This window comes from Saimiri boliviensis, chromosome 10, assembly GCF_048565385.1.
Source record: "Saimiri boliviensis isolate mSaiBol1 chromosome 10, mSaiBol1.pri, whole genome shotgun sequence".
Classification (NCBI taxonomy): domain Eukaryota; kingdom Metazoa; phylum Chordata; class Mammalia; order Primates; family Cebidae; genus Saimiri; species Saimiri boliviensis.
In genome coordinates this window covers 59,481,617-59,493,932 of record NC_133458.1, presented here as the reverse complement: position 1 = coordinate 59,493,932, position 12,316 = coordinate 59,481,617, and the positions used below count along the sequence as shown (strand labels likewise).

Below are 12,316 nucleotides of genomic sequence, written 5' to 3'. Positions count from 1 at the left end.
AGTTAGTGTCTCACCTTTTTTGCCACTACAATTCTACAATTAAGAGAAAAACTACTTTTTTAAAGAAAATTTCAATTGTATTCACAAATAGTAAATTCTGTTTCATGGCAGTAAAGATTCACGACTGCTTATGAGTAGAGGTGTCTACAATTTTTAAATAACTCAAACATAGTCCCATGGTGATGATACTACTACTTATCTATTGCTTCAATTCACAGAAACAATTATAAAATTATTTCCCAATACTCTAGTTGAAGAAATTTGATGGCTTTGTTTTCTATATACAAGACACTGTGCTCTATTGCAATGCTAATGGATTTTAAACATTTTTTTGATGTTGAAAGCACTTTTTCACGAATCGTATCATTTAGAATTTCCTTATTCACAGGTCACTCCTCTGTTATCTTTCCTGTTTTTGTATGTCTTGAAGCAATAGGCCAGGCGTGGTGGCTCACACCTGTAATCCCAACAATTTGGAAGGCCAAGGGGGGAAGATCTCTTGAGCCTAGGAGTTTAAGACCAGCTAGCGCAACATAGTGAGACCCTGTCTCTACAAAAATAAAAATAAAAGTTAGCCAGGCATGGTGGTCCACACCTGGAGTCCCAGGTACCTTAGAGGCTGAAGTTGGAGGATCGCTTGAGTTTGGGTCAAGGGTGTGGTGAGCCATGATCACACCACTGCACTTCAGCCAGGGCAACGGAGCAAGGCAAACCACCACCATGGCATGTGTATACCTTTGTAACAAACCTGCATGGTCTGCGCATGTATCCGAGAACTTAAAAGTATAATAAAATAAATATATAAATAAATAATTTTTTAAAGCCACAAAATTCTTGAGCTTTTGCACTACATATGTATGTTTTATCTCCAAAGAGGAGAGAAGCAAAGGATAGAGGGATGGTGATTAATAATGGGTCTATTTTGGTAACACATTACTAATGGTATTGTGCATAAGATAGACTCCTGCATATTTCTGTATTTAACTGTTATTTTATCTAAAAACAGGAAGCTTCTGCTGTTGGGGTGCAGATGGAGACCCCCCAGAAGGTATATTTCTGTTTTCATTGACATTTCAGAGGGTGAAACTCTGCCTCCAGTCTATTTAAAAGGAAGGATGCGTAAAGGGATATTTCTTAATTTGTAGCTATATACCTGCCTTACAGCTTCATCATCCTCTCCCAGCCTAAATTCCTGAAGTCATAGGAATCTGTTTATTCCTTTACTTAACTATATATATATATAGTTAAGTATATATATATATACATGTATATATACACAAATGTATATACATGCATGTATATACATATCTATATATAGTTAAGTAAAGGAATAAACATTTTACTAATATCTAATCTTTAAAATATATAAATGTATATATATAATTATATTTTAAAGACCTCTCTTGTTTGGAGAGGAAAAAAAAATACCCTGCATATTGCAGTTCCCTTCCTAATGCTTAAAAGGCATACATAGCTCTTTTTAGATGATTTTTACACTATAAAAAGAATGAATGGCCAGGAGCAGAGCAGAAGAATATAAAGTCAGAGAAGATTATAGTATGTATAAGTAATATTCTTCTTATCAAGGTAAAGAAAAGGCTTACTCTTCTTGTATTCAAAGTTAATGCAGTTCCTGGATGAGGAGAGTTCAAGTAAATTGAAACAAATGACACTGAGAGCAATTTCTATTCTCAGCTTCTTTATAATTTATTGTACAATTAGAGGGAGGAGTCTGCATCTTATTCATTATTTTAATCTCAGTATTTAGTACAGTGACCAGTATGTAAATGTCACTTGTTCATTAAAAATGCTTCCATCTATTTTTTAACTTTTTCTGAGGTATCAGATTTTTTAGCTTTTTCCCTTAAGTTATTTTTAAGAGAACAGGAGTTTCTTGAATTTTAAAATTAAGCTTAGCTATCCACCTGATCCCCTTTAGGGATTCTGGTATTATATTTCTCAAACTAAGTAATTATTTTTTGTAACATTTTAATCTCTTTTTAATTATGTAATTGATCCCTCTTATAAACTTAGAATAACAGACAACTTTTAACAACCTACTAGTACTTACATAATTTTTCAGTGAGACTGGCAATTCCTTACACTCAAACGTTTCCATAGTTACTGCAGTTGTGGACAATTTTTCAAGATTTTTATGGAGTTAGGTTAGACGGGTTCATCTTCTTCACTGAGTATGCTCATTGTTGTAATTGTAGGCACCTGTTTTTTTCTTCCTGTGTTCTAATAAAACTATATTATTAAAATAGCTAGTTGAAATTTTTTGAATATTAGTTCATGTTAATTTAATAGTTAAGAATTTTTCTATACGATAAAGGGATTAATTTTTGGTTCCTAAAAATTTATAACAAGGCAAAATGATCAAGTACATTCAATCCTTATTAATTTTCTCCAGTTATTATCATAACCTAGAATTTATCTTTTTTATTTACCCTTTATTCCACCCAGTTCTCTTTTCAAGGCACTAATTTCTAGTTAGCCTAGGAAATCTGCCTTTTCCCATTCAGAGTAAGGTGCTATAATAAACAAATAGTAGGATTCTTACCATCAATAAGTATATTCATTAACAATCAATCAGGATTATCTGCCTGAGGACATTATCTAGTATATCCCATGCATTAGTGTCTCTCAGCAAGGGACTATTTTTCCTTCTAGGAGACATTTGCCAATGCACAGTGACATTTTTTATTGACATCGTATACCGATGATATCTAGTGGCTAGAGGCCAGAGATACAACTAAACATCTAACAATATAGAATTGTCTGGTCCAAAATGTCATTACTGTCAAGGGCAAGAAAGGTTTATTACCTATACTGATGCTGGACCATAAACAACTATGGTTGATATGTGAATCCCTACAAATTATATTACTACTTCCCATCCTTACAGCCAAAACTATGTTGATGGCTGTCATGGGAAAATATTAAATGTTCTGCTCAAGATTATATCTGTTGGTTAGAAGCAATGGAGTTCCATATTATAATTAAAGAAAATTAAATTGAGCTGTCACAATTTTCTCTTTGATGCAGACACATTGATTGCTACCTAGCACACTGCATTAGAAATCATTACCAATGAATGCATATTTACAGTTTGATGGTTTGCCCTGCTATTTCACATGGTACTGGACTTAATTTGACTGGTATGTAGTAACTAGTACTGCTTGTTTCATCCGTAAAAGAAGAAAATGAATAAAAGATTTTAATGTAGAGTTAGCTTTCAACCTTTTGTTATGTTTTTTGTTTCTGTATATTTTATTTGCTTTTCTATTTTTCCTCTCTCTGTTGGCATACAGCATTCTGTGGATGTGTTTCAATCTCACAGAAATTAAAGCATCACTGGCCCTAAATGAAACCAGATTATCCTTTATATTTTTCAAACATTTGTTTCTTATTTTCCCTCCACTTAGAATACATTCTCCTGTTTAAATATCATTGTTCTTTAAGAACCAAGCTTCCTGTTATGTTTTAATCCATCATTCCCTCTTATCCAGGTCCCAACACATATACATAATTACGTACTCTTCTAACTCACCTTATGCCATGTTATATGGAAAACCTGTTGGGGAGTTATGTATCAAAATATCTTGTTTATTGGAAACTTTGTGTGAAATTATGCTGTTTGAAAAAGTATCCGCATCTCTGCCTGCATACAAATATTTTCTGCTTAGTTGAGAGAACAAACCTAAAAATCCAAGATATTATCATAATGAGCATTTATTTCTGACGGCAGATATGGCTTTCTAGCCTTATGAAATGAAACGTATATTGCTATGACTCTCTAGCAGTACAGTGGTTTTAGAATGGTTTAGAAGTATATCTTTGATGTTGACACTGAGAACTATTTAGCAAAAGACAGAGGTAGTTCCTTTTTTTCTTTCCAACTTTTATTTTTGGTTCAGAGGGTACATGTGCAGGTTTATTACATAGGTAAATTGCATGTCATGGGGGTTTGGAGTACAGATTATTTCATCACCTAAGTAACAAGCATAGTACCTGATAGATAGTTTTTCAATCATTACTCTTCTCCCACTCTCCACCCTCAAGTAGACCCCAGTGTCTGTTGTTCCCTTCTTTGTATCCATGTATACTCAATGTTTAGATCCCACATAGAGGTGGCAACATGGAGTGTTTGATTTTTCTGTTTCTGTATTCACTTAGAATAATGGGCTTCAGCTCCATTCATGTTGCTACAAAGGATGTAATATCATTCATTGTTACAGCTGAATAGTATTTTATGGTGTGTGTGTATATATATAAATTTTTTTTTCTTGTCCACCGTTGACAAACATCTAGCTTGATTCTATATCTTTGCTGTCATGAATTGTGCTGTGATGAATATACATATGTGTGTCTTTATTGTAAAATGATGTATATTCTTTTGAGTATATACCCAGCTATGTGATTGATAGGTCAAATGGTAGCTTTGTTTTAAGTTCTTCGAGAAATCTCCAAACTACTTTCCATAGTGGCTGAACTAATTTACGCTTCTACCAGGACTGTTTACTTTTTAATAATAGCTATTCTGACTGGTATAGGATGGTATCTCATTATGGTTTTGATCTGTATTCCCCTAATGATTGGTGATATTAAGCATTTTTTCATATGCTTGTTAACCATATTTATGTCTTCTTTTGAGAAATGTTGTCATGACCTTTACCCATTTTTTAACAAGATTGTTTGGTTTTTGTTAAGTGCCTTATAGGTTCTGAATAATAGACCTTTGTCAGATGTATAGCATGCAGATATTTTCTCCAGTTTTATAGATTTTATTTTTTTATATTTATTTATTTTTATTGCATTTTAGGTTTTGGGGTACATGTGAAGAACATGCAAGATAGTTGCATAGGTACACACGTGGCAGTGTGATTTGCTGCCTTCCTCCCCTTCACCTATATACGGCATTTCTCCCCATGCTGTCTCTCCCCAACTCCCTACCCACCACTGTCCCTTCCCTATTTCCTACCAACAGACCCCAGTGTATAGTGCTCCCCTCCCTGTGTCCATGTGTTCTCATTGTTCAACACCCGCCTATGAGTGAGAACATATGGTATTTGATTTTCTGTTCTTGTGTGAGTTTGCTGAGAATGATCACTCTGTTGATAGTTTCTTTTGCTGTGCAGAAAGCTCTTCAATTAGGTCCCACTTGTCCACTTTTGTTCTTACTGCAGTTGCTTTCAGTCTTCATCATGAAATCTTTGCCAAGTCCTATATTCAGAATGGTATTTTCTAAATTTTCTTTCAGAGTTTTTATAGTTTTAGGTTTTACATTTAAGTTTTCAGTCCATCTTGAGTTGATTTCTGTATGTGGTGTAAGTAAAGTGTCTAGTTTCGGTCTTCTGCATATGGCTATCCAATTATCCTATCACCATTTATTGAGTGAGGAATCATTTTTCCTTTGCTAGTTATTGTCAACTTTGTTGAAGATCAGATGGTTGTAGGTGTGCAACTTTATTTCTGGGTTCTATATTCTGTTCCATTGGTATATGTGTCTGTTTTTGTACCAGTTCCATGCTGTTTTGTTTACTATAGCTTTGTATATTACAGCCTTATAGTTTGAAGTTGGATAGTATAATGCCTCTAGCTTTTTTTTTTTTTCTTAGGATTTCTTTAGCGATTTGGGGCTATAGTTTGGTTCCATATGAATTTTAGAATGGTTTTTTCTAATTCTCTGGAAAATGTTGTTGGTAGTTTAATAGAAATAGCATTGAGTCTATACATTGCTTTGAGCAGTATGGTGAGGTGGTTTCTTCAAACAACAATTTCCCAAAAAATATTCATAATAATTTCCCAAAAATATTCATAAATATTTGTGGGCAAAGCGTAGATTTCTTCCATCTAGTGTCTCTTGTATCTATGCCTTTAGCATCTACAGCAATGCATTTCAGAATCATACTTATTTGAATACATTAATAAATTGAATGTTTCTGTATTGATTATATATAATAATGCATGAATAATTTTGGTCTAGCATCTAGGACTTTAAACAATAGCCTGTATATATTTTTAGCTTTTTAAATATTTTTTAAAAAATTGATCCTTCCTTTCTCATCCTCATGTTGAACTCAGAGAATTCTGACAATGAGATAAAGGCATATACATATATTTAAGTCACCTAAAATAATGTGTCATGTACTTTACTTATTGTTTTCATTAATATTCCTGACATTTCAAAACAAGCAAAAGTTCCTTCCCTTTGCCAAATATAAATGGTATAAGTTGCATTATGTGAATTAACTTTCCTAAAGAAAATGTTCTTTAACCTTATCCAGAAGGTTATTTGCTTGTTATCCTGATTACCTCCTTGGTGTTACAATCTATATTTAGTGAGTTTTTTCCAGTCATTCTTAAACCTTCATTCCATTTTAATACTTTTTGTTCCCTTCTCTTTGTCTATTTTCACAGCATTTTAAATATGTTAAATTTATATATCTAGTATATTTAGTACAATTTTTTTTTCCAGATTAAAGGCACCAGGTCTATCTGAAAACAACTTTTAAGAGCTGGTCAACAGAGAAAACTATAGTAAAAAACAAAATTTTCTTCTAGGCTATCTTGTCATCTTTAATCATGGCTTGCAGCTACATTATCTTTAATTATAATAAACTTTCTTTATGCAATTTTTGATATTTTTAAAATAAATTATATTGTATTGCTTTTATCTCTATATTTGAAGTTCTGAACTCTTATGTTATGTTCATTTAATTAGAATGAAATGCCTAGTGGAGAAGTTTCTAAATTAGAATTAAATACTTAGTTGAGAAGTTTTTATTGTCATTGTCAAAGTCAGTTCTTTTTGAATTCTAAGTTGGTAAGACATTACTTCAAATTCTCTATTATATTGATGTCTGCCCTCTTACGTGATACTAACCAGTCCTAAACCATAGTACACACCCTCCACATACACATGGTTAAATTTAAATCTGTGGGGATTTAATGATTCTATAGTTTGGATCCTCTTTGCATAAGTGTGCCTAGCAAAGTGCTTTGAAGAGAGGAGACACTTAATAAATATCTGTCTAAGTGAATTGGATAGTTATGTATTTTAGGGATGATATAAAAGAATATTTATTCTGTAGAGGAAAATTCATGAATGATCGTATATAAGATTTAACCAAAAGATGAAAGAAAACTCTAATAAAGGACTGAAGTTTTTCTTTAGGGCTATCATACTCTTCGCACATCCTCCTTCATTGTTTAAAACGTATGGCTTTCTCCCAGCTAGCCATTAATGATGTTTGACTCTCTAAAGGTTTCTCAGTGGGCATCCAATCTTCTTTAGAAGAGAGATTTATATCAAACTGTCAATGCAACTAAAAGCCTTGGTTTCTTTGGGCTGAACAATGTTTTAAAGCTATTTAAAATAGACACCAAAATTTTAAAATATGGATTTTCTACTTCTCTTGGGTGAAAGAGATCTCACCACACTGGGTCGCTATTTCTTCATGGCAGCAATATTCTGGAGCCAGTATTGACAGATGTAACTTAAATTCTCAGGTCAACACATCCACTCCATTACCTTCTGACCCCTGCAGGCTTTTGGGTTATGGCCTCTGCAATAGTCAAGTAATCCTCCATTTTCATTCCCAGTAGAACTTCCCTGAGATGACCAATTTTTTTCTCTCTTTTCTAAAATTATACTTTAATTTCTGGTTTGAACATGAAGGTTTGTTATTTAGGTATACATGTTTCATAGTGGTTTGCTGTACCCATCAACACATAAGAGCATATGACAAGTATAGTGATTGGTCGGTATTTGTTCACTTTTTTCTCACATCAACACAAGCAGTATGAGCCTAGTTTGCATATATGTACAATATATAACTGTTTGTAATGTGCATTTTGAAAAGAAGTGACTTCCAAGTTCAAATAAGCTGGGCTTCTTTGGGACTTGAATTTTCCACCATTATTAAGTTCTTTGGATTATGAAAATGTTATCAGTGGTTATATTTAAAATTTCTGGTAGTGACCAAACATTGGAACAAAATATAGGATATGACCTATACAGAATATGTCCTGTATTTTATTCTAATTTATCGAATATGATCTATATAGCATATGACCTATATTTTATTCTGATGTTTAGAAAACATTAATATATAATAGATATAGAATAAATATAATATTAATAGAGAATAAAATATAGGTCATATTCTATATAGATTGTATCCTACAAATTAGAATGAAATATAGATTATATTCTATATAGGTCATATCCTATATTTTATTCTATTCTAAACTTGGTATTTCTCTATGAGGAAAAACAAACTACTGCACCAAAATCACTATACCTTATTTCAAAGATTTATAACATTTATTCATTTCCATTCAAATATTTTAAATTTTAGAAACAAGTAAACTTTAATAAACCTTTAGGATTTTGTTTCATATTATGATGTCTATTAAGGAAACAACTAGTGGGGTTACATAAAGGGAACAGAAATATGATAACAGAAAACAGACAAAAACTATCAAGGAAATGAATTTGAAAATAATAAAAAGGCAATGAAAGTATAGAATCTTGGAAAAATGTTATCTAATTAATAAGGCACAATTTTCAGGCCCAACATTTATAGACTCTTATTTTTTCTATTACTTTTCTGTCCTCAATACTTGGTGACTGGGGGAAAGTTGGAGAATTACTCTATTTGTATTACAATAAAAAGAAAGCATCTCGTAAAGAATATGCAACTAGAAAGCAGAAGACCTGAGATCTAGCTGTGAATGTGCCACTGAATACTTAGGTAACTTTGAGTACATCAGTTTGACTATAAGTGCTCAAAATAGTCTGTCTTTTGATATTCTAAAATTGTATGATTCTCAAAATCTGTAATTCTTAGAAAGCAAGTTTATGACAAATTAACCAAATGAAATGGAAAATATCTGAAAACTCACTAACTTTATACTTTTATCTGAGTTTTAAAAAGTTTCCAATGGATTTCTATTGGTCAGTTCTTTTTGCTTAACATGGAAGTAGCTATAGCATTAAAAAGAAACTAAATGCACTGAAAGATAATAAAGTCAAAGAAACATAAGATCCAAATAGTCATGAAAATCTTGAAATATTAAATAGAAAATTAGTTCAGATTATCCCTTTTTTAGGGGGAAAAAAAGACATTAAATAATTGAGGATGTAATTTTAAAAATAGGAATGACAGCTGCTCCAGAAGGTAAAAGTAGGAATGAGAAGATGGGTGCAATATAAGATTTAACATGGTAAGTGAACATCTTCAGCAAGTGTAAGTTAAATTTTTGATGGTTAACAGAAATACTCTGAGAATAGATTCAGTAAATAATCTTATGTATATTAATTTAGATGAAAAATGAGTTCTTATAGCTGCTAATGTTATGGGAGTTATAACCAATTTATTAAAAATTTATTTTTCAGTTAATTATATTTATAGCCAGTACTTGAAATTTTATGTATATATCTTATCGTGCTGTGATAGCAAAATCATACACGAAAACATTTTTATTAAATGTAAATCATGGAGGCTGATTTGTTTTTTTTTTTTTTCCTTTGTAATAAACTACTATATTTTGTTTACTTGATTATAGACTAAAGGTTCTCAAACCATGACACCCTCTGGATCCCAGAAAAAAGTTAAAAGAACCCTGCCAAATCCGCCTCCCGAGGAGATTTCCACAGGAACTCAATCCACATTCAGCACAATGGGCACGGTTTCCAGGAGAAGGATCTGCAGAACCAACACAATGGCAAGAGCCAAGATTCTCCAGGACATAGACCGAGAGCTTGATCTTGTGGAAAGGGAATCTGCAAAGCTCAGAAAGAAACAAGCAGAGCTTGATGAAGAAGAAAAGGAGATTGATGCCAAGCTACGATACCTGGAAATGGGAATTAACAGGAGGAAAGAGGCATTATTAAAGGAGAGAGAAAAGAGGGAACGAGCCTACCTCCAGGGGGTAGCTGAGGATCGTGATTACATGTCTGACAGTGAAGTGAGCAGCGCAAGACCAACCCGAATAGAAAGTCAGCATGGCATTGAGCGACCAAGAACTGCTCCTCAAACTGAATTCAGCCAGTTTATACCACCACAAACCCAAACAGAATCTCAACTAGTTCCTCCAACAAGTCCTTACACACAATACCAATACTCTTCCCCCGCTCTTCCTACCCAAGCACCCACCTCATACACCCAACAGTCTCATTTCCAGCAACAAACTTTGTACCATCAGCAAGTTTCACCTTATCAGACTCAGCCAACATTCCAAGCTGTAGCAACAATGTCCTTCACACCTCAAGCTCAACCTACACCAGCCCCACAGCCTTCTTATCAGTTACCTTCACAGATGATGGTGATACAACAGAAGCCGCGGCAAACTACATTATATTTGGAGCCCAAGATAACCTCGAACTATGAAGTAATTCGCAACCAACCCCTTATGATAGCACCTGTTTCTACTGATAATACATATGCTGTTTCCCATCTTGGTAGTAAGTACAATAGTTTAGACTTGAGAATAGGTTTGGAGGAAAGAAGTAGCATGGCAAGCAGTCCAATATCAAGCATATCTGCAGATTCTTTCTATGCAGATATTGATCACCATACTCCACGAAATTATGTACTAATTGATGACATCGGAGAGATCACCAAAGGAACAGCAGCATTAAGTACTGCATTTAGCCTTCATGAGAAGGATCTGTCAAAAACAGACCGTCTCCTTCGAACTACTGAAACACGCCGGTCTCAAGAGGTGACAGATTTCCTAGCACCTTTACAGACTTCCTCTAGATTGCATAGTTATGTGAAGGCAGAGGAAGACCCAATGGAGGATCCTTATGAGTTAAAACTTCTGAAACATCAGATTAAACAGGAATTTCGTAGAGGGACAGAGAGCTTAGATCACCTTGCTGGTCTTTCTCATTATTACCATGCTGATACTGGCTATCGACATTTTCCAAAATCCGAGAAGTATAGCATCAGTAGACTCACGCTTGAAAAACAAGCAGCAAAACAACTGCCAGCAGCCATACTTTATCAAAAGCAGTCAAAGCATAAGAAATCACTAATTGACCCTAAAATGTCAAAATTTTCACCTATTCAAGAAAGTAGAGACCTCGAACCTGATTATTCAAGCTATATGACTTCTAGCACTTCATCTATTGGTGGCATTTCCTCCAGGGCAAGGCTTCTTCAAGATGACATCACTTTTGGCCTCAGAAAAAATATTACAGACCAACAAAAATTTATGGGATCCTCTCTTGGCACAGGACTGGGCACATTAGGAAATACCATACGGTCAGCTCTACAGGATGAAGCAGATAAGCCATACAGTAGTGGCAGCAGGTCCAGACCTTCCTCCAGACCTTCTTCTGTCTATGGGCTTGATTTATCAATTAAAAGAGATTCTTCAAGCTCTTCCCTAAGACTGAAAGCTCAAGAGGCCGAAGCTCTAGATGTTTCCTTTAGTCATGCATCATCCTCTGCCAGAACTAAGCCGACCAGTTTGCCAATCAGTCAAAGTAGAGGAAGAATACCAATTGTGGCCCAGAATTCTGAAGAAGAAAGCCCACTCAGTCCCGTTGGCCAGCCAATGGGAATGGCCAGGGCTGCAGCTGGACCTCTGCCACCAATATCTGCAGACACTAGGGATCAGTTTGGATCGAGCCATTCATTGCCTGAAGTTCAGCAACACATGAGGGAAGAATCACGGACTCGAGGCTATGACCGTGACATAGCATTCATCATGGATGACTTCCAACATGCCATGTCAGACAGTGAAGGTAAATTGGGCCTCAAACTACCCTGTTGCTCTCAAAACTCAAACTCTTATTTTTCTGCATGTTTAATTTCCCTTCTCCAGAGATGTATCCTACTTTTCTTGGTGTGTCTTTTGCATGTTTACTTCAATTTTATTTCTTGTAAATGGAAATTTTATCTTGTGTATAGATTTTGTAGCATGCTTTTCTTTATTTAGTTTTAATTTATTCCTTTATGGTTCTGTTTCTTGATTGTTTGCTTGATTTGTTTGGTGTCTGCTTTTCTAAAACCATTATCAAATAATTCTGTCAATAAAATATGGTCATCCTGTAAATCCATAGTTGAAAAGTTTTTCGTTGTATGTTTCTTTCATTTTGAAAAAATACATATTTTAAAAGCTATTGGTCAGTTTCTTTCTCTTTCTAAAATTATTAAAGTTTAGAGCCATGAACTACTATTCTGATAGAATTTGTAATAGAGTATTATTTATGGCATCTTTATGGGATCAGTGTTCATTAGTTCAGAAGTTCTATTTTTGAGAACTTTGGGATAAGTTCTTGATATTAGTACAATGT

At 34.0% G+C, this 12,316-nt stretch overlaps 1 protein-coding gene across 10 annotated transcripts in view; it reads left to right on the top strand.

Annotated features, from left to right (window-relative positions):
* PCLO (piccolo presynaptic cytomatrix protein) overlaps positions 1-12,316 on the top strand; it is a 412,268-nt gene that overhangs the window by 238,940 nt on the left and 161,012 nt on the right. For all 10 annotated transcript variants that reach the window (XM_074379337.1, XM_074379336.1, XM_074379334.1 and 7 more), the window contains exon 7: positions 9,577-11,764. In XM_074379337.1, coding sequence (XP_074235438.1) covers positions 9,577-11,764 — 2,188 coding nt within the window. The remainder of the gene's footprint in view (positions 1-9,576; positions 11,765-12,316) is intronic.